The sequence below is a fragment of the Chaetodon trifascialis genome, chromosome 13 (genome assembly GCF_039877785.1).
Source record: "Chaetodon trifascialis isolate fChaTrf1 chromosome 13, fChaTrf1.hap1, whole genome shotgun sequence".
Lineage (NCBI taxonomy): Eukaryota > Metazoa > Chordata > Actinopteri > Chaetodontiformes > Chaetodontidae > Chaetodon > Chaetodon trifascialis.
This window is the reverse complement of record NC_092068.1, coordinates 4,129,399-4,153,578: the sequence shown is the minus strand read 5'-3', so window position 1 is coordinate 4,153,578 and position 24,180 is coordinate 4,129,399. Positions and strand designations below refer to the sequence as shown.

Below are 24,180 nucleotides of genomic sequence, written 5' to 3'. Positions count from 1 at the left end.
AACTAGACGTGAGCTGAGTCAAAGGGCCAGAAGATCACAACACAGAAAACAGCAAATTCTATGCAATCTGCTGTTTCTGTTGCAACTGTGTTGCACAAAATATCTAATATCTGTCATATTTAATATATTTATAATTTTTTTTTGTTTGTTTTGCAGTGATGCTTTATCTTCTGTGTATGTTTGTATGCGTGTCAGTAGGGTGTGTTAGTTTTACACAGCCATTTTTTTCTGTGTGCACATTAGAATGGGGAGTAAGAGGTCGTTGCTGGGGAAGACGATTGGGAGTGGTACATAAGATCCCTGAACACCTCTGACACACCACTTTTGTGCCGTTTCTGTGGTTGTGCTTTTGGGCCTCTGACCAAATTAATTTTCTTCATGAATAACAAAGTTTAACTTGAAAACCTTTTTTCAAATTCCTCCTTCATGCCCCACAGCACTCAAATTGGACTCAGAGCTGATGAGTTCAGTGACAGTTAACAGCCCTTTGTGCAGAAATGCAAGTACCCTAAAATGTATGGGTCTTCAAACATTGCTACAACATATAGACAAAAGTCCACGACCATCACACCTGTATGAGCTTGTTGGACATCCCATTCTAAAACCTTGATTTCAAAAAAAGTTTGGACGTTGTGTAAAACATAAATAAAACGGTTTACCAAAAATACCGAAAATATCTTTTTGACATTTGGCAAGTTACTGCATGAGATGAAAGGGACAGTTGCATGCTGGGGTTCTATTAAGGTACTTAAAAACCCTTAGTGTTCCACTGTCGCAATTTGTGTTGCATTGAAAACCTCTTCCTTCTGAGTCATAGCTCATTCAAATCTGAACAGAGTACACATATTTTTAGATTGAGTGGCTTACACCTCCAGAGAATATTATTATCTTCAACCATAAATATGCTTCAAATTATAGAAGAAAAAGACACTCCAGAATCTGTATCATCTTATTTTTACATTTTTTTCAGTATCAAAGTGATCAGTGACAGTTTTCTGTACATCCCTGGGTACGCTGCAAACAGGAAATGCTAATAGCTAATTTGGAATACTTGTAATAGTGCCAATTGTAATCAAATATAGGCTAAAATACAGAGTTTTCTTTCTCAAGCTCTTTGGGGAATTTTTTGTTTTCAAGTTCAACTATGTAGTTGTCTACTTCATGAACAGAATTCATGCTGCAATCATTTTCACAGCATTATCTTGATATGACAGTTTACTCGTATATTCAAGTATACTTGCATGGTGAACATTTTAATCCATTTTCACCACTTTTAGTGTATCAGTGTATCAGACCAACAGAATAACCAATGTCTAAGTGTGTTTAATAAAGCAGATATTTCTTTGATTAAGGCTGAACCACAAGAAACATAGATGAGAAAAAACAGAAGGTTTCAAATCTGAAGACATAAAATACAAATTGAGTTAATCTACTGACAGACAAGGTGTGTTTGGCCATAAGCTGGTAAAGGTACATGTCGCACCTCCTGCTGTGTTGGTTTGTCTTTCTGTGTGTGTGGTTATTTGCATACCTTGCCGTGCTGGCCAAGCTTTTCATAGCAGATAACTGCATCCTCCCAGAGCTCCAGCTTGTCATAAATGAGCAGAGCTGAACTTGTGCAGCCGAGGTCTGTCAGGAGGCTGGCAAGCTGTTTCTGTAGAGGAGGAAACAACAAGGCTAAGAGACTACAACCATGCCAGCAGCTTTGCAGGATACTATCATGGCTCACAATGAAAATGCCAACAAGATGTTCAAGTATCATTTTTACCATGTGCATCATCTTAGTTTATCACATGGGTATGCTAACATTTACTAACAAGCACTAAACAGAAACTACAGCTGGGAATGATGAAAAGTTTTGCAGGTATATGGCCAAAATCATTGTTGTAACCATTATACTGTACGTGTTCAAATATTGGATGTATATAGGAGGACATGGAGGTCTGAACCAAATGTAACTTAAGCTTTTATCCCATAGTTGTTTCATTCAAATGCCAACCTGTATGTGACACTAGAAGAAAAGCCAGGGGATCACCAACAACTGCAGGATTCATCCTCAAGGGACGATGAGCATCTATACGAAATATCATGGCAATCCATTCAATATTTGTTGAGATACTTCAGTCTGGACCAAAGCCGTGGCCCAACAGGGCCAACCAACCTTTCCAACCCTGGAGCCATATCACTTGTGTGTCTAAAATATAGTGACAATGACTTTAATTTTGATGACTATCTAAGTACTGTATGATAGAAAGATGATTTTTACATCACTGTGAAATGAATGATAAGCCAATGGCTGCCTGAAAGGCAGGGAATCAGCTCTAAAATATACGACATGCTTTCAAACATGGTCAGCAGTAATGTAATATATACTATTCTGGCTGGGTGACATCTCCTCTCCAAACCGATCTCTCCCTCTCTCCAGCACTCCTCCTCCTTCAGTCTCTAAAGTCAAACTCGTTCCAGTCTATTTACTTCACACTCTTTCCAATTTATTCTGCTCCTTATGTCCTGCGCTGTAATATTGTGTCTGATACTTGTTTTCATAGATCTTATGATGCTTTGTGGCACCAGTGCATTGTTCTACAGGCCCTGTCAGACCTTTAAACTGCATCCTTTTTTCTCTGTTGTGAGTTGTCAGCCTGTACACAAAAACAATTCTCATCTAAAAAAAAAAAAAAAAAAAGGGTTAGGGTTAGGGTCATTGAAAGCAAGTCAAGATCTAATCAAAGCTTAGAAATGGTACCTACTCACAGCAAGTCTGTTAAGGCTTTGGATTTGTCCACATGTTGAAGTGGTGTGCGTACAGCACAAGAGAGAAACTGAAATTACAGAGTTTGGAGGGATGATTTTTTATTTTGTTCCCCAAAACAAAATTCTTTACACCTTCCATTAAAATGTGTTCCATCTACTGAACCATATTTCCAAAAACGTTGGGACACTGTAAAATGTGATGATTTGCAAAACACTGAAAGCCCATATTTGATTGAAAATAGCACAAAGACAACAAATCAAATGTTGAAACTGAGAAATTTCATCGGTTTCGAAAATTATATCCTCATTTAGAATTTGATGGCAGCAGCACATTTAAAAAAAGTTGAACGGGTCATGTTCACCACTCCGTTGCATCACCTCTTCTTTTGGCATAGTCTTGCTGGAATAAGCAAGGCCATCCTTGAAAAGACATTGTTTACTCATTAGCATGTTTCTCTGAAGCCTGTATATATGGTTAAGCATCAATGGAGCCTTCAAAAATGTCCAGGTTAACCGTGCCATGTGCACTGACATCATCACAGATGCTGGCTTTTGAACTGTGTGGTGATAACAAGCCGAATAACAAGCTGAATAGGCCTCTTTAGCCCAGGGAACATGGCGTCCATGATTCCCAAGAATTTCTAATTTTGACTCTTCAGACCACAGGACAGTTCTTCACCTCAGTCCATCTTGAATAAGCTTGGGACTAGAGAAGGCGGCGGTTTCTGGATCTGGTTTATATATGGTTTCCTCTTTGCATGGCAGAGTTTCAACTTGCATTTGTGGCTGCAGCGATGAACTGTGTTCACAGACGATGGTTTTTGGAAGTGTTCCTGAGCCCATGCAGTGATGCCCACTACAGAATTGTGTCTGTTTTCAATGCAGGGTCTGAGGGCCCAAAGATCACGACCATCCAATATTGTTTTTCAGCCTTATCCCTAGCATACAGAGGTTTGTTCAGAATCTTTGAATCTTTTAATGAAATTGTGTACTGTAGACAATGAAATCCCCAAATTCTTTGCAATTTTACATTGAGAAACATTTTTAAATTGTTGCACTATTTGCCAGCACAGTTTATCGCAGAGTGGTGAACCCCTCCCTATCTTTACTTCAGAAAGACTCAGCCTCTCTGGGATGCTCCTTTCATACTGAATCATGTTACTAACCTGCTGCCAGGAAACCTAATTCAGTGTGAGATATTCCACCAGGTGTTTTCTTTCAGCATTTCGCAACTTTTCCAGTCTTCTGTTGCCACTGTCCCAACTTTTTTGAAACATGTTGCTGGCATCAAATTCTAAATGAGGATTTAAGTTTCAAAAAATATTTGCTATGTTGTCTCTGTGCTATTTCCAATTAAATATGGGGTTTCAATGTTTTGTATATAATCACATTCTGTTTCTACCTGTGTGTAGGATTAAATCAGGAATGCTTTCATAACTGGGGCCAGCTGGTAAGAGTTCAAGGATGGATCGATACCCTGCTCCAGCTGTCCATGACCCAACTTCAAACTTGGAAGCTGTAATTTTTGTTATAGGTTGGTTTCGCCTAGCTTGTGGCACACTTGCACACTTCTCTTTTCGCATTTTTCAAATAATAGATAATTGAAACCCTTTGAGCCTGTATAAGACACACCTGTTTTGTCGCCTAGATTGTGAACGACATGTCTTGCACCACATTTTGGTGAGCTCTACGTTCACTTTTATGGTAGTTTTCCAGTTTGATGGTAACTGGAATCCATAAGTGTTGCAGTAATGCATCTCTATTTACAGCATCTACCCAAAGTGATATGGTAATAATTGTCTGGCACATAAAAATCAGGCCTGTGGGAGCTGACCAATCAGAGCAGACTGGGTTTTTCTGGAGGGGGCCTTAAAGAGACAGGAGGATGAAAAGGGGTGCTGAAGTAATGCACAGTTTGAGAAAATGAATGTGTTTCTTGAACATTAAAGCACGTAAACCTATTTTAGTAGAACCCTGAAAGAAAACTATGAACCTGAAAATGAGCATAATATTTGCCTCTTTAACTAAGGACCATGACCACAGTAAACACATGATTCAGGAAGAGCATGTTTATGAGTATGTTAATATAGTCAACATTTTCATGCTAGCATGCTGAAATTAGCATTTAGCTTAAAACACCGCTTAAAGTAAAAATTCACAGGGCTGCTAGTATTGCTGTAGACTTAGTCTTGGTTGGTTCAATTAAGTTCTTCACATTGTGCACTTTGTCAACAAGCACAAATGTTTTGCTACAGTAATAGTACTGTACATGACAACTGACACAGTGGAAGTAGTGGTATTTGGTCTGTAAATCTGATGTATGCCCTGCACCCCTCTTTAAAAGTCATTCCACCACATCTGGTGACTTCAGATTCAAATTCTGAATGTCTTTCAAAGAAAACAAAGTGTTTGCTACCTGGACAGCCCATCTGGGCGGGGCTTGGCTGCAGTAGAAGACTTTGAGCCGCTCGGTGACAGGACAGTTCTTATCTTCAAAGTGGTCTACGATCGCCTGGAAAAGGAAAACAGGAGATGAAATTTTGCAGCTGGGTTGAGCAGTTCACAAAAATGAACTATGTGCTGCAGAAAAATAATGTATTTTACCAATTCTGTGATTTTGCTCACCAACAGATTCACGGTTATTGACTGAGATGTGATTACAGCTGATATAAGAGCTTTATCGACTGGCACTGCTAATGTCTGCTACACTGTATGCTGTGATCAGCCTCTGAGTATTGACAAGGTTACAGGACGGACACACGACTCATTGGGTACTTAAGGGTAAAATGACAGGGAATATTCACAGAGACAGATAAAGAGAGCGAGCACTTTTGTGAGGCTGCTTCATCAAATCATCTATAACTGTTCAGATTTGATCAAATCCTTCTATAGCATGGGTACACAGATTATTTCATAGAAATGGGACAACACTGTAAAAAAAAAAACAGAAGGAAAAAACAGATGTAGCTTTCTCTTATCATCCTCACAACAGGTTAACATCCATTCCACAGAGGTGAAACTGATCAGCTGTCAAGATCAAAAAGCTAGACCTTTCTGACACAACAGCACTCTCCAAAAAAATGAGCAATGTCACACAGAGATATCTGCCACAGTCAGGAAGGGCTGTGTAGCACACACGCCGAGTATGATGAGAAAAGAAATACACACCATTTTTCTATGGTCCATGTGTGTTGCAACCATTAAAAGAAATGTTAAAACTGAGTGATTTATCAGTCTTTCTCTTTTGGGTTAAGATAAGCAATAAGATGATTCTAAAACTGGGGCTGATGTTTAAAAAAACGCTTTAGCTTTTCAATAGATTCCTTGGTTATCTCCCCTATGAATTAAGTTAGTCTGATGTTCCAGCCCACTGTATCAAAGTCTACCCCATAGTACATACATCAGGCATCTGCCTAAACTGGGTGGCTTCAAATAAAAGGTAAATTATCTGATATAAAATGCAGAGACGGACAAAGAGATCAGGGCTGAGAATGAATGCTCCAAATGTTTGCAGAGGTGTGTAACTTCAGGTACTGCTGAGATAAGATCCAGGAAGTCCGCTTTGAGGAACAGATCCCTGAATTTGAAGGCTTTCAGAAAACAAAACACTGATTTTACAACACTGGAAAGTCATTAATATTTGATCTTTTGCTGTGATGATAATGGTGTTGCAAAGTAATCTACCAATAATGCATGAGCCAATCAAATGCTTCTCGCATTTGATTGGCTCAAGCAGTGTCTTGCCAAATGATGGTGCATTGTGTCTCCTTACTATCAAAGACAATCTAAAAACTAAATGGATAAAACAATAAATCTTTTCAATCTTTTTTTGTGCTTTATTTTACAGAGACAGCTGGAATATGATGGGAATGGAAAGGGAGAGAGAGGGGATGACATGATGAAATGTCCCAGGCTGGAATCCAAACAGGATGCTCTGGTAATGGTTCAGCCTTAATACATGGAAGACACTCTACCAGGTGAGCTACTGGGGCACCCATTCAACAATACATTTTGTTTTGGACATGCTGTCAGTTTTTTCCCAGTGGAATATTGACTTTTTGTCCTTGGGGTGGTCAGAGTAACAAATGTTAATGTGAGACAACTGAGACAGTTGCCTTAAGCATAAAAAGAAAGTCACAAATCAAGGTTTCATATTTACTTAGTGTGCCTGATGTGCTATGCAGAGGGGCTCACTAGTTATTGGTCGGGCTTCTTATACTTATTCTTCATTTTCATATGGATTTTCAATCCCCTACTCCAACAGTATTGGCAATACACATGCAAACAATGCATGAAAACAGAAGGACTAATTAGGAATGGAATGGTGCGCTTTGTCTTTTCTGAGTGATTTGTCAAACCTTTAGGTTTTTTTGGGAAACACTACAATACACAATAATGGGGAATCGCTGTGAACAGAGTTCAAACCCACCTCTCACTTTTCTAAACACAGAAAAGTGATTAAATGTCATGAGACTTGGGACTTTATTGGGCTAAATGGGCATTTTGATAACTTGCAAGGTTTTTACAATAATCACAACTTATGGCCGATGCATTTTTAAAGACTTCCAGATTCTACAAAGGGTGTGTATGTGGAACATTCAGAGCCAGACTGGGTGACATCATTGTAAGAGTGGAGAGGTTCTGTAAAATTTTAAATAAAATGAAATAAAAATGTCACTCCTCATATGTAATTTTCATTTCAGACTGAAGGAAACCGCGTGCTGGTCACAGACAGGTAACAATGGACTTACACATTAGGCACTGAGCGTCAAAGTGTCTGGAGGGCCAACCAACTACCCCACCCACTTCATATTTTCTGTTTGTATAGTGAAACAGGATGAAAGAAGGATGGAGGGAGTTTCATTTATTCAATAAACTAACCAAATAAAGTGCATCTAAGAAAATTGCATTTAGTGCTGACAATTTCACTCTCCAGTACTCAGTCTCAAGCACCAAACTCTCAAATAAAAAAAGAAAAACAATCCATATTTCATCCATTTCTTTCAGCATGAACACAGCAACTGTCGTCTTCCAGCCAGGGGTTTGAGTCTAATATTGTCTTCACCGGCCTTTTCATAATCCTATAATGCCATCTGTGTGTGTCTGTCTTTCAAGGATGTTATTGATCAACATCCAAAATAGCACTTGGAGCTGTGGTGGATTAATGGTTTTGTTTGTGCTCAGGGTTGTTTTGAGAGACAGAACAAGGTTATTCAATAACTCTCTGGGACTGTGAGCCGAGATGAGCTCTGCAGCTCTTTTAAAATTATTAATTGACTCACAAATATCAACACATGCAGATAAGATTACTCATACAATGTAATTTACATCTAACAGCACACGCACTATGAATACAGCTGAAGCCTGCAGTGACAAACAGGATTCTGTGATTGATTAGAACTGCTTCTATTGGGAATAAAAGCAAGAAATATGTATAAATCCAATGTAATAAAACAACATGGCATTGGTTGTTCAGATGGATATGCTGATAAGTAAACTGAATATGTGAGTATGTACAAAAACAATCCTGCTGTGCCTGATATCTGTACATATATAATGCACACGTAAAAAGCAAAATGTACCATCTTTTAATGAATCAAAAATGTCAAAATGTGCAATTAAAAAATTTGATAACAATTGCATGTAACTTTACACTGTTACATACGAACCCCATAGCCAGCCTAATGTGCCTCTTCATGACTGAGCCAAGCCGTCTTTGAGAATCGTGTTACTGATCTTTGGGCAGTGGGTGCATGGCCTCCAGCCAATAACAGCATGCAGGCTGTGAGGTCAGGACTCTATATAAATGTAGTAACCAGGTTACATAGCTGTCTCCATCTCTCCCCTCTGCTGTCTGTGTCATGGAGGTATAAAGAGCTGCGGATCTGAAGGAGGGGAGGGGAGGGGAGGGCATCAGCACTCGAACCTACATCACTGTTTTTTGCCTTAAACTCGCGTATGCAAGGCGATGTCTCTTTTTAAGTTTCATTTAAAACACTTCACACTCTACGCTGCACTTCCTCAGCAATACACCCAGCAGTGTGAAGTTGATCGGATGAATGGTTGTCGAGAAAATGGAAAGACAGACGGACTGATATGCAGATTCTTTCCTTTTCAGTATAAGTACAACGTAGCATGGTATGTCATATTTCATCTGTGATATGTAGCCACCAATATGGAATTTTATACTGCAGGCCTACACATGACTGTACATACATCTTATGTGCACATATCAAAAGACTAGGGCGACACCGAATAGCTTAAGTTTAATTTATAACACTGAAATTCAAGTTCTAAATCAACATTCGATGGGTGTGTTGCAGGGCTCTGAGGAGTGTTGTGTGAGGAGGACAAGGAAGTCTGGAGAAGACTGGAGGCAGACTGGAGCTTCTGGAGGAATAAACGCTCGGCGTCACACCAGATTCTGGCCTGATCTGGAGCTGTTTACAGGTGGGAGAAGAGCTCAGAGTATATTTTTTAAACTTCTGTGATTAAAAAGGGGTAAACACTTTATCTTCACTTCAACCAGTCCACAGCAGCGAGCTGCGGTGGGCACAAACAGTACTGTAATTAGTTTCTCTTTGCTGACTGCTTACTGCAGGAGACTGTGAATGTACTGTAAGGAGAGGAGGGGGGAAAGAAAAGACACTGGAAGGAAATAACTGAACAAACCGACTCAGAGGGCTGAGTTCAGTCAGAAGCTGAACTGAAAACAAACACATATAGACACACACACAACCTGTGTGCCTGCCGTTGCTGGCTATCTTAAGGCTCAAGTACAGTGTTTTGGCTGTTCAGGGTGAATAAACACTAATGATTCTGCTGTCTCATTTGCATGAGGAATGCAAAAAACAATTCAGCAAAATTATAATTTTTTTTTTTGGCAGGTGATGATGTTATAAAATTGATGACAGACAGAACTTAGCTGAGAGATGCTTCAAATGTAAAAAAAAAAAAAAAAAAAAAAGAGAGAGAATAGAATAGAATTTAAAAAAATAAAGATTTGGGGTACAGCCCTATAAAAGACACAGCTGAGATGTCAATATCATCAAAGAATACTGAACTGAAATGAGCTGTTAATCTGTTAACTGGAATATGTTTATAGTGGACCTGCTGCCTCACAGGGCTGACATCTTTAGAATCATATAATCAGATCTATATTTACTGACCCAGCATATTGTTTATTATTATCATCTTCATATCATATATATTTATCTTTATTATTTTCTCATGGTATTATATAAAACATCTAATGCCCCCCAGTGCAATATTGGTGTAAACAGAATGAGCTGTCTCAATATAAGTTCTATATCAATGGCAATTATTCTATAGCCATTACATTCTGCAATCAACATTCCCTTAAAAATGATATGTTAAAGCAAAGAACTTGTCAAGTCCCTGTGTAACAGTGACAGTGGACAGAGTCAGAGTCAATGACTGTCCCGAGTTAGCTAGATAGCTAAATTTCATCAGAGCTCCTTACATGCGATGATTCAGACAGATGCACAAAGAATGAACATTGAATCATACAAAACTAAAACCACTTTCCATTTGCCATCATCAAATTGTGATTTAAACTCAAAGTTTTCAAAGGTTTGTAGCACTGATGGAGAAACCTGACTGGCCAAATTCAGTTGACGTGTGCTGTAATACACAGTTGCCTCTGGTAGATGCTGTTTTTTGCCTGACGTTATCATACTGACACAAACTCTGTCAGTTTAGGAGGAGAGGGTAATTTGTGGGTAATTTGCAAAATTATGCAGGGGTTTGCCAGGTCTACGAAATTATCAACGGTCAATAACTTTGTAATTATGATTGTAATTATGAGTGATGATACCTTGTAGGCTTTCTGTCCAATATTTGATAAAGTGGTAATGTAATATGTCAGATGTGGGGAAAATCAAAGTGTGCATGTACAACTTAGCAGCATCGCAGTTCACAGCTCTCCACATGCACATTTGCAAATAATATAGCTACATTATTGGCCCCATACAATGACGTTAAAGCATCGAGCTAAGAGACCGTCAATGAAAAGTTCCACGGGGGCGTCTGTTGGTTAGGACCCATACCACATAAACACAGTGTGAATGCTTCGATTATGGCTGGGGGGTCTTTGTTGCATTTCATGTCCCTCTATCTCCATCTCTTCACTCTACTGTCACCATGATGAAGTATAGTAAATACAAAAAGAAATAATGACATATACTCCAATCAGATAAAGACCAGTTTCAGCCAATATTTAATGTAATTGCCTGGCCTCCCATTTCTGCATTCACTGTTCAGTGAAAATGATCATAAAATTAGTGCTACAAATAACTTAAAGTCACTCTAATAATGTTTTCATTGATTTGTGGATAGTTGCCCAAACTCTCTCTGGCACTGGTGTCTGAGGGTGTTCATGATCCAGTTTTGACCTTGCACTTGTGATGACAATGTTGAGCTGGTTTATAACGTATAGTTTGCATCTCAGTAATGCAATTTTGTTACAAAAACTGAATGAGATGCTGTGTGGTAATACACAGCTCAAAATCAAATTTTAACATGCTGGTTCTATTACTGCCTATTCTATTATAGAAAGAACGCACATTAATTCATAAATAGAAAAGATATGTTGTGAATCTCAGTCAGGCTTGGATTCTTAATGAATACAGAAATACAATCCAACAACGCATCTCCTTACCTGGGTTTGCATCATGGCTCTCTCAACACATCGGGAGCTTCCTCTTTCCAGTTTTGTCCTGAGCAAAAGTGCCGTAACTTCTACACCCCAGAACTTAGGCTGAGACAGAATACACTGCAAAACACATGGGGGAGACAAAGAGTGAGATAATAATATAGATAATACTATAGTTTGTGTAATTCTGATGATATAACAGTTATGGCTGGTTTGTTTATAAAATGTCAGAGTACAGTCAAGGCTGTCCTGTCACAAATTAGCAACAATCTGTTCTGGCCACATAAGACGTAATTCTGCAGCATACAATTATGATTATGCCAGAAATCCTCAAATAAAAGCAACAATGTCTGATTCTCAAATAGCTAGCACAAACAAATAATGGTGAGTCACCAATAAAGGCTGGGTAAAAAGGTGGGAGGGTTAGACTACCTAAACTATGGTGATATGCAAAAGTTTTGGTACCCTTGGTCAAAATGTGTTACTAAGAGAGTAAAAGATGACCCAAATTCCAAACACAAAGTCAGGCATGACACATTTATTTGTCATATGTTAATCAAGATTACTTTTTTATTTCTGTCTTTTACACTTTCAAAATAAAAAAAAAAGGCAAGGGGCCAGAAGTTTCAGCACTCTGCATGGTCAGTACTTAGTAACTCTGCCTTTGCCAAGTATCACAGCTTGGAAAGGCTTTTTGTTGGCAGCTAAGAGTCTTTCAAATCTGGTTTGAGGGACTTTCATCCATTCTTCCTTACACAAGGCTTCTAGTTCTATGAGATTCTTGGACCGTCTTCCATGTGCTGCTCTTTTGAGTCTATCTACAGATTTTCAATGTTTAGGTTGGGGGACTGTGAGGACCATGGCAAAACCTTCAGTCTGGTGTTTCAGATCTTTATCCTGTTGTAGAAGCCATCCTCTTTTCATCTTCAGCTTTTTCACTGACAGTGTGACGTTTGCTTCTACAATTTGCTGGTAGATCATTGGATTCATTCTTCCCTCCACCAGTGAAATGTTCCCTGTACCACTGGCTCCAATACAAGCCCAAAGCATGATCAATCCATCCCTGTGCCTGACAGTTGGAGAGGCGTTCTCTTCATGACATTCTGCACCTTTTTTCTCCAAACATATTTTTGCTCATTGCAGCCAAAAAGTTCCATGTGAGGTGTTGCTGCACAGTTGAACAGTGCACGACCACTCCAGAGTCTGCTAAACCTTCCTGAAAGCATTTTTGCAGTCGGCAGGAGGTTTGATTTGCCTTTCTGGCAATCCTATGAGCAGTTCTCTCTAAACATTTTCTTGGTTTTCCAAATCTCAACTTGACCTCTACTGTTCCAGATAACTGCCATTTCTTAATTACATTACAAATGGAGGAAACAACTACCTGAAAACTCTTTGCTATCTTATTAAAGCTTTCTCCTGCTTTGTAGGAATCAATTGTTGAAGTTTTCAGACTGCTAGGCAGCTGCTTAGAGATGTCCATGGCTGCTGGTTGTTGAGACCAGTTTAGAGCAGTCATAGTATTTATCAACCTTTGAAATTTGCATCACTTGGCCTTTCCTAACAATGATTATCAACAAGCCATAGTACTATCAAGCTAATAAAGGTCAGGGGCTTTGGTAAAAGTTACCTGAGAGGTACTCAGGTACTCCTTTCCTTTTTTCCCCCTCTAAAATTGTATAAAACTTACAAAACTTTTGACCAAACTTTTACATACCTCTATATAATGATCACATGGTAAATTCAGTATAATGTCCATTTCCACAGTACCAATTACACCACTACAACAGGCTATACTACGTAGTGCAATTATTCATTTGAATGAAACTTACCACTTCCATCAAATGTTAAAAAGCGTACCAGGAAAGGAAAGGTTACTGCACTGCAGAGTTCTCGAAAGACTTTTATTGCTGAAACATCTATGCAGGAAATGGTGAGTTTTACTGGCAGAAGCTTAACATTGATTGAAATACAGCAGAGAGCAGAAGTAACACACCTACACCTATACCTGCATTAATAACTAAAAATACAGCCTTGGAACAGAGCATATCTGGCCAGCATGCCATGTTGCTTGTGTCAGTTTGTTTTCTTTCCAGGCTTTAACCAACACAATTTCCCATGAACCCATGACATCTATGAGCTAAATGTCACGGCTCAAAAACAGTGAGTCAAGTGTCTGTGGTTAGATCAGACATATCTGTAATAACAGCAGGACATAGAGGAGCAAACGCCGGATATATCTGAGACAGCGGAAATTACAACTAAAAAGTTGGGAAGATGACTTTAGAAGAGAGTGTTGGTGAGCTATACGAATATGGACGAAACCAAGAGGCAATGATGCAAGTACCCAAGCATGTAGTTACTGTGTGCTCACAAAGTAGCTGCTGTTTACTTTAGAATGATCAAGAACGTCTCAGCTCCTTATAGCTAATCAGCTCCACAACAGCAGTGGAGCTGGTTACACTTAGAATACGGAAAGTAAACATTTGAAACAAGCCTCACTGAAAGACCAAAAGGACAATAAAAGACATGCTGATTGAGTTACAGAAGCTAGGGGAACAGAGGCTATCTCAGAAGTGATGTATTGGCTCTAGCTCTCTAAACAGCAAAATAAAAGTATCCTGCTAGTTCACTCTATTGTATGAGGACACAATCCAGTGACGCGCTTAAATTAAAATGTAAACCTCCACAGCACTAAACAGTGTGGTTTACATCCATTTCTCACGCCTCTTTAAATAAAAAATAAAATCTAAAAAAATACAAAGACAAACTGTACAGGACTTGAAAACACACATCCTGATGGAATACAATGACAGTACTCTAGACACTTTTATTGTCCTTCCCCACATTTAGCTGCCCAGCTTTCTGTTGTGCTCTAAAGTGAGAAGTCAACCAGCAATCTTCAGTAACAACACATTCACTAAAACCTATTACAGCCTGAAAGTCTTTATCTGTGTGCTGTGGTGATAATCTGCTGTGTAACACCTGGGACAGCTTAATGATACAGGTTTAGATGAGCCGATTAAAGGTAACAGTGGACAGCAATATCCAGCAGATACGATGACAGGTGGAAAATGACACTTGTTTTTTTTTTAACTTATAATATATTGATGATGATGGAAATATGCAATGAAAGTGATACATGGTTTAAGGTGAGATGAACAAACACTAATGTTGTTTGTGGATGCTTAGCAAGTCTTGCTGGGGTCATTAGTGCAACAGTAAATTGTCCTAATTATGGAATTATTCCTGCAGCAACATCAATCACTAAACAATTAAAAATCAATACAGGCTGTGAGACCATCTGATCCAGCCAGTGAGGCAATTCATAAATACAAAAAAGCCATTACTTTTCACACTTTCTCCCAAAGCGGGCCCAACTCACATGGAGCAGTTCATATTGCATCATGGCGCCTGTCAACCAAAGGGAAGGAGATGCAGATTGTTCAGCTTTCCAAGAGAAATGGGCAAATGATTATTTCTTTTCATTGAAATAAAAGGCAAGCCCATGTGTCTAAGCTTGTGGCGACGTGCTCACAGTGAAATAAGGCCATTCTTGGAACATTCTAATCTCCAGCTGCAAGGACAAATGCACTTGGAAAAGTTAACGCTCTTCTGAGGAGTCTGGATGCCCAACAAGCAGCTTTCGCAAGACCACATTCTGACTAAGTTTTGTGGTGAGCAAGCTAATAGCTAAGAAGCTGAAACCTCATTCAGAAGGAGAATTTGTGAAGGAGAGCCTTGTTGCTGCTGTAGAGCTGCTAGCACAGACAAAGTTAAACTGTTCCAAAGTGTCAGTTTGTCTGGAGTAATTCATAGAGATGAAGGAAAACCTGATGTGGAAACTAAGTGATAGCAAATGTCTGTGTGATTTGACCTTTATGGTGGATATTACCCAGTAGTGATGCTATGGTAATAAACTTATTAATTCAAAGGGGTCATTACAGTTCAAACAAAAGTTTTGTTTTTTTAAATAAAAAGTGACAGCCCTCATCTTGACACACAAAAGTCATCATTTAGACCACTGTTGTCTATAGCCCTCATTCCATCTAATTGTCGAGCAAATTTGAGGCAAAGTTTCGAAATGTCACAAAAAGGCAAAAAAATAAAATAAAAAAGTGAATTTGTCATGTTTCCATCAACTTTTTCAGAGAGAATTAACTGGGCTATAGAAAGTGTAGTTTCCACCAGAAGCTGACAGTATAGGTTACATTATGCAAGGCTGTAATAAACAGAGTAGAAGAGGTTGAGAACCGGAAACAAAACCAGTTGTTTGCCCACTGTCAACAAACCTCAGAGAAGCAGGAGTGGGAGGTGGAGGAGGCGCTACCTTGTCTAATGTGATACTTCAAAATGTGCATCAAAGTAGCTGCTGTCAGATTTTACAATCAACACTGCTCCCAGTAGACCACGCACGCCTAAACTGACAAATTTGTGCAATTAGTGTACCCCAAACTTGGCAATATTAATATTTCATATGTGCAATAATGTAGATTTAGCTACTGTCTGTTTTACATATTTTTTACTCATTTATCGTATTTTGCTTTATCTATTTATTTTTTTACTGATGCGTCTTACTATTAGACCATCCCCTTTACTGCTGTAATACTGCAAATTCCCCCACTGATTAATAAAGGACTGTCTTAACTTAAGCTACCATCAATGAAACTCAACTCTTCCTGTACAGATGTTTCAATGGCTAAAAGTGCATAACTCTTCCATGCTGTGATGTGAATGTGAAAAATCTGCGGGAAAAAGAAAAATGGACTGCCGAGTATGACAATACTGTGTTGTACTAATGGACTGAGTGTTGGGCAAATGTACATTATGCTGATGTATTATTATGTACGGTTTATGCTTCACCAGGTGGCAGAATCCCCTTTACTTGTGGGCTTTTAATTTGACATATATGATGAAAATGTTCTTTTTACTTTGAAGCAACTGCAAAAAATGGAATTGGGACCACCTGTAAATAATTAGTGAATAAAACAAACAGTATTATTGTTCATATTTTTTTATTAGTAATTGGCCTGAATTTGTTTGCACTCACCATTGCTATTCCATAGCTATGTGCTTCTGCTGTATGGGGGTGAAAAGCCTTCAAGGACAACTTGGTGATAACTGATACATCAGCGCTACCTCCAGATGGTCCTCCTCGAAGGCAACAGATGTCGCAGATCGATGAAGACAACCAGACATGTGACAACCATCTAACCAGCCTGCAGATTCCTGGATCTACATGTAGGCTGGGAAGATGCCTGCTCACAGAGCCAGCAGCTGCCCGCAGCTTTCCCATTAGATGCAGCGACAATACAATATACGCTTCCAGCTCATTGTCCAAACTGAGCTCACAGCTGGATGGATGGATGGATGATAACTGCAATCCAACTTCTGAGAGAGTGATGGCCACAAAACAGGCTGAATACCTGTCATACTGCTCACAAGAAAATGTTTTTGTTTTTCATTTGAACTGCACCATTAGCTAAACTATGGATGATTAGACAAGTATGCTGGACTGGCTGTCCAGAATCCAGGACATAGAATGAGGCTTTTTTTATCCAAACAGTGTGCAACAGTTGTTCTGAGGTCAGCTGCACTGCCACACGTACTCTTTTGTGTACTCTTTCATGTACTATTTTTACTACAAAGTTCTTCCTCATCAGAAAGTCACTGGCAGCTGAGTTGGATCAAAAACTCTGACTTGATGAAGGTACAAGTCATCACTCAAAGTGAGACGAAGTAAATGACAGTCAGGAATCTTTTTTTATATTATCAAATTGAATACAATCATTAGTTATGATTCTACATGAATACTTCTATGTGAATCAAATTCTTAAGTTTTAAAAACTTGTTCACTTACTGCAGGTTCTTATTCCACTTATGAGCAGAGATGGGGCAAAGTTTTGTAAGCCATGAGCAAGTCTCAAATGTTGGCTATAATTTCCCAAGTCAAGTTAGTGTTTCAAGGCCTTAAAAGTCTTAACACACATTACAAAATGTAATGCCAATCAAAATTTGTAAACACACCATCCAACATTCTCCCACACTGTGAATGGCTACTGTCAGTGTCAAGTGTCTTTATGGCTTCCCACACTTGAAAAGGAAGGACTGGATGTGCGACAGGATTTCACTCGTTTTCTTCTTTATTTTTATTTAAGCAGTGAAGAGGAGGCAAGGTGAAAAACCTTTAAAACACAAAAAACAAACAAATATAAATACATATATTTTACAACTGAGTAAAGTAAGCATGTTTTATATCAGTATAATCATTAATTAAACACAAACTTAATCAGGTTTTAAGTAAACAGAAATTTAGCCCTACATTTTTAAACAATGTTTTAAATTAACTCATTTTACCCAAATTATTTCATATGGATTTTACACAAATTAAACAGATTTTATTTTGTTATTTTTTAACAGTTTTAACAGTTTTTTAGCTTTCTTCCCATGAATTCAAATAAAGCAAACTTATTTAACTGTTACTCAAACTATTTTAAATAAAGGTTTTAGCAAACAATGAACTACTTTCTGTCTAATTATGTAAGATAAATAAATGTTAATTCAAATAAACAGGTAATCAAAAATAACACAAATTGCATTTAAGCTGCATTTTTTCTTTTACTCACACAAATAATAATAATACTAACTTAAACAAGCAGGCAGTACAATTTACACATGTCCTCAGCAGCAGTGTCCGACAATTCAAACGTGTCCTCAGCAGCGCAGTCAAAAAACACACTTAAGAGTCCAGTGAGATGTATGAGCTTACCGGTAGCCTCTTTTTCTTCCAGTCCCTTTCCCATGCGTTTCTCATCCATAGGTTCCTTCTTTGTCCTTGTTTTCCTCCCGCTGCTGAGCCGTTTTCGTCTGCGGGTTCTTTCTTTGTCTTGGATTATTTGCCGCTGCTGCTGCTGCTTTCCAGCCAAATGTTCGGTTTGCCACTGATACTGCCCAAGTTCCTGGCGTGTGGTGCTGATTACCTCAATTGCTCTCACCTGTTGAGGCGCGGCATGGAGGTGCGCGCACAGCACGCGCCCGCCAACACGTTTGCTCTGCTGTCCGCTGCCATCAGGTGCAGTGCGCACAGCCACACCTCCAGGCAGATCGCCGCAACAGTCAGAATAATTCAAAGCATGTATGTGAAATGTCAGGAACGTTAAGAGACGATTCATCTCAACATCATTTTTAGCCATGCTAGGGATGGCAATGTTGGTCTCTTGGTCTGTCAGTCCACCACTTTAGTCCAGACTGAAATGTCTCAATGATTACTGGATGGATTCCCATGACATTTCATCTTGTACCATCATCAGGTTAAAATAGACTATGAACAAATACCTTCAAAACTAAGAACATTGCCTCCAGCCTGAGCTGCACTTGTACATGTGTTGTGCTTATAAATGTGAGCATGCTGACATGCTAAACTAAGATGGTGAACATGGAAAAGATAATTCAGTCCAACTATCAGGCTACTGTAATCTGCCACCCTGTATAAAATGTTTAATTGAAAGTGTGGAAATGTAAGAATTTAACAAGTTAAAATGTGTTCACCTAAACTCAATGTGTCAGCAGCAGGTGACTCAAGGTTGGTGATACCAGACAGTAAGGGTGTGTTTTGTTGCTTATGTGTTCAACTTTTCATTTGTAAGAGAATAATGTGTTATTTTTTCTTCTGAAAGTTATGTAGTCTAACTTTAATGTATCACTGTATTTAGCAAATATCTTTAAACTTGTATGTACAATACAGGGAACGTACATTGACAGTGGAATCTCACAAGTAGCTACTCACTGAATAGTAATGATTGGTCTGCTGGAATAACTCAACTGCTACAAGACGCAAGACTAAGAGCTTGGTTTAGAGGGCCAGGTCTGTCCTGGGATGACCCCTCAATGCAGTGGATGTGGCGGGAGAAAGAAGGATGATGGCTAAGCTATCCATGTATGCATGCTTACAATCCATATCAATACTGCGGGCATGAAAATCTCAGACAATAATATGGTTCTGCCTCTGCATCTCAACTTGCCATGTTTTGCGATTCTAATGCACACATTACCTACACAATCAAATATCACTGAACCTACAGCAACTTATCAAGTTTTTATGTCCCATCAACACAAGAATGAAGGCAGCAATAACAAATAAAGGCAACTGATGTATTGTCTTAATAGGCAGAATGATCTTCATACATTTCTGTTCTAAAAGCAAAGAGAAATTCAGCCAGCCTGGGGTACAGATGTCACTATGCAATCAGGAAGCTGACATTTGTTCATGTTTTATAGAGAGAGAGCTTTCTTTTTTTTTAATAAGCAACAGAACAGAAGGTTTTGGCACTAGGCAACACCAGCCCCCAGTTAAGCCTTAAGAGTTTTTTTCAGTTTTTTCTTTTAATTTCCTGTCCGGTCAAATTCCTCTTGCCAAGCGTTCTCATCAGCCTGAAAGGACCTAACCTTCACAGTGCTTTCAGAGACGCCGGACTAGATTGGCCAAAGGAGCTATCCCACTGCTGCTCTATGATGTCTGTGCAGTAGGGGAGCGTCGTCAAAAATAACAATGCTTGAACAGGGAGGAAAAAAACAACAAACAAGTCTTTGTAAGCTTGTGTGTTATACATTATGTTTTCCTGTCTGTGGCACATGACAAATTTTGACCATGCATCGCTTGGGAAGGTCAGCCCTCACACAACGAATTTCTTGAGAAACGCGCTCTTGAAGCTTAGATGCTGTTTCTACAAATATCTAAAAACAGTTTTAACCCATTTTGAAATATTGAAAACTATGCAGAAAAGCTTGAGCATTTAGTTTATATTTACTCCCACAAAAAGTGAGAACTCAAATTTCACTTCGGCTTTAACAACACCTCCTCGGGACACTACTCTATCCAGGTACCCTGGAGCAGCAGGCGGTTTTGCTGAAGGAATCTCTCCACTTCTGAGTGAAAATACGTTCTGAAGCTGTAGCTTCAAGACAACATTTATTTCACAGTGAACTAAGGACTGGGAAAAGCAATAGCCAAAGATAATAGGTACGTGGTCCATGTTAGCTAATGTTTCACTGGCAATGAAGAAGTACCTGACAAACAAAGTTTTAAGCTTGTCAGCAAGTTCTAGCTGCTTTCATGAAAACAGTGAGGGGGTATGTGGGGTTGTCAACATAGATTTATGGTTCTGTTTTTGTTTGCCACTTTTGCACAGCTTTTGTGCAGTTCACCTTTAGGTGAGTCATTCCATCGGTTCTGCATTGTGCTTTGTGTTTGGGTGTAGTTCAGTTTGCTGGTGCAACACTATGAAAAGGTAGCCTTCAGCTTACTGTTGGTGTTGTTGACTAATGACTGCAGGGGGAGGAGATGATAAATAAATAATATGCTTAGTTAAAGAGTTTCAGAAATAAGATGATGTTTCTTAACAGCCACCTTGTAAACAGAGTAGTTAAAGACCTGGGTCAGTTACAGACAACTGAGAGCAATTATGACCATGATTTAGTCATTCAGTCAGCCCACAAACATTTTAATTCAGTCCAGGTAAGTTGCCACATTTAGAAAATCAATATGATCTCATCTTATCATTATTTGTACTGAAAGTAGAAACAAAGATATATTGTGACAAGTGAATGTATGACTGCTGGGTCAAATATAGGAAACAACCCCAGCATCAGCTACAATATCAAACTATAAATAACAAAAACAATAAACAATGACTTACAGATGTGAAGGCCAGGAGTTCCTCTTCAGTCAGTTTGTGGACGGGGTTATTCTTCTGGAAGTCAGTGCTGCAAGAAAACACACCTGGTCAACACAACACACATATAAAACAAGTCTACAGCCAAGACAACAGCTTTGTCTTACTTAGGCACAGCAATGCCTTAAGGTAACTGCTAACATGCCCAATATGCCACTGCCAAACTGTTGATGTTTAGCAAGTATGATGTTTACAATGTTAAGCATTAGTTTACGGTGTTCTTTACATTTGCTAATTGCCAATAAACAAACTACAGCAGAGGCTTCAGGGAATGTCATCCATTTGGCGGTTATTTGTTCTAAAACCAACTAAAATTCTGACCTGATGGTGGCATAGATCAGGGAATCAAAGTCATGCTAGTAATTCTTGGGGGAATGTCTGTACCAGTTTCATGGCAATCCATGTAATAGTTGTTGAGTTAGAGTTCACATTCAATGGGCCTTGAAGATGTGTAGCAAATTTACCAGCCTGCCGTACAATAGTTATCAAGATATTTCACCAAGACATGTCAAACTCATGGTGGCTCGAGAGGAAACGTCAATGGGATTCTTCCTCTGGGCAATATGTATGGCTGTATACACTTTCATGGCAATTCATCTAATTGCTATTGAGATATTTCAGTCTGGATCAAACATATTGCCATCCCTCGAGCCATGCAACTAGAATGGCTAATAATCCCCCCCTACAAAAACCGGGATGGCTCATCTCTTTGAGTCTTGAGTCTGCCAGAAAAATAGCTACAGTCCTTTATGGTTTACTTATTATTGCTAGAAAAAACTTGAATTCATGTAGTGATCATGATAATACGTACCAAATTTATTTTTAGTCAATCAAACATTGTTTCAGAAATTGCAGAAATGACCAAGCTGCTGGAAAAACAACTGACTGAGCAATCAAGACGGCCAATTCTAAAAGGTGCATCAAGTTGAAATACAATAAGATTTGGTCGAATCACTCTTGAAATATCTTGTTAAGTTCAAGTGCAGGTGCTGCAAGAAAGGCAGGTTTTGGCTCAGGGAGGTTGACTTCTTTCCAGCCGAGAGGATTTGGATTTCAGGGAGATTAGGTGCAATAATTACAAGTGTGCCTTTTCTGTGCCATTTCTTTCCTTTTTTTTAAACACACTGTTAAAATACAGCCAGGTTGATATAATGTAAGTAGTCCTCTAATACCATTCACACTATTCACCCATTTGCACTCTTTCCTCCAGGCAGGCCTTGCTGGTTAATACATTAGCATAGGAGGGAGCCCGACAGTGGACAAAAGGCCAAAGGGGCCTACAGGTGCAGCTGTGGAAGGGAAATCTGGAGAATTCACTCTTACAGAGGGCAATAGCCTGTACGCCTGTACTTTCTGACTTTCTTTCTCTCTGAAAGTGTGTAAATCTATGTGTGTGCTCAGTGAGTGTGGTAAACCCACAGCTCAGGTCGGCTGAGCATCTCTTGGCCCAGGGTCAATACGGTCTGCCAAACCCCGGCCAATATGTCAGATGAATCAAAAACTAAACAACCATAAAGAGATGCAAAATGACTACAAAGAGACTCAAATAAACCACAATGGATCTGAAAACAGCTGCAAAGAGATGCAAAATGGCTACAAGGAGAGACACCAAACAACCACAGTGACACAAAATGACCATGAAGTATCACAGAAAGACCCCAGAGAGACACATAATGACCACGTAGAGATGCAAAACAACCACAAAGTGACGAAAAATTAATATAAAGCAACCCAAAACTACCAAAGATGCAAAAAAACTCACAGAGATCCAAAGTAACCACGAAGTGACACAAAACAACCACAATGAAATGCACAATAACCACAAAGAGATACAGCACAACCATGAGGAGACAAAAACCCACAAAGCAACACAAAAAGACCACAGAGACATGAGAGAAGCGAAATGACCAGCTGTGCATACATGAGAGTAAGCAGGGTTTTAACATCTGTAGCCCTCTTTTTCATTCCAAACACAACTTTTTCTGTCACTTTACATGTGACCGTTCAACAACTAAGTGCAACACTAGAAATACCTTCCAGACAGTCTAAAATGTGCAGCAATCTCCATACTAAACAATATTATGTTGCCTCTCTCTATGATGACCAACAGACAACAGCCCATACAAAATAGCTCTGCTCGAGCATAGGCCCTTGATAGCCTGGGGACAAAGTCACCAACTACTGAGTCAAACTGATCACTTCAACAAAAACAATTTAAACACAAGGTCCGCTTACTTTCCTCACCCACAGTTTTAGCATACCTGACTGCCTTCACAAGATGAAGTAGCCAAGTTGTTCCAATATTTTTTGAGCAATTTTAGGTCTTTCTATTTGAGTTAGCTTCACTTGACAGTTCATTTTTGATAGTTGAAACTTAAGTTCACTTAAGTTCTGAACAATCTAGTAAAAAGTCCTTGAGTTGAAACTGTTTTGTCATACTGCTGTTTCCAAAGTCAAGCATGAAATTTCAAGACAACTCTGTTCTTTAATTAAGTGTGAATATTTCATTTCTTGTCAAGTATAGAATGCAATATGTGCTTTTAATGTACCTTACTTAAAAGGTAAATCTAAGAGTTGCCAAGAGCTCAGCATATCCACAGAGGGAGAAAAGAGAATCAGACAAGGTCACATTCCCAGAGTTAAAAGGACCATGGAGAACTCAATTGGCTGATCCTCCTGACCAGTGACTCTTCAACTTTTTAATCCCTTGGCTAAAATTTAATAAAAGGTAATCACATCCTGGGATGTGCTCTCATTAATACAAGACACACTGACAATGAAAAGGAAATGAATTTACACTAACACCATACACACTTCAGTCATATTTTTCAGTCATCCTGATTGAAGAATTATACTGCTTTTTTAACCAATGCAACTGTTCATGCCAGTTGAGTAAGGCTCAAAATTCCTTGATACTCTGTGTGTGTTAACTGTGCCTTTTAGGTCTTTTCTACTTATATGCAGAAGTACCTGCGTATTTGTGTTATGTCAAACAGCGCAGGGCAGTACTGTGGCTGAATAGAT

The 24,180-nt window shown here is 39.0% G+C and overlaps 1 protein-coding gene across 1 annotated transcript in view; it reads right to left on the bottom strand.

The window, feature by feature from the left end:
- Positions 1–24,180, bottom strand: part of ttc27 (tetratricopeptide repeat domain 27) — a 92,039-nt gene that overhangs the window by 29,704 nt on the left and 38,155 nt on the right. Inside the window, exons 9-12 of the mRNA XM_070977601.1 lie at positions 21,121–21,187; positions 11,435–11,548; positions 5,171–5,266; positions 1,532–1,654 (exon numbers count right to left, since the gene is read on the bottom strand). Coding sequence (XP_070833702.1) covers positions 1,532–1,654; positions 5,171–5,266; positions 11,435–11,548; positions 21,121–21,187 — 400 coding nt within the window. The remainder of the gene's footprint in view (positions 1–1,531; positions 1,655–5,170; positions 5,267–11,434; positions 11,549–21,120; positions 21,188–24,180) is intronic.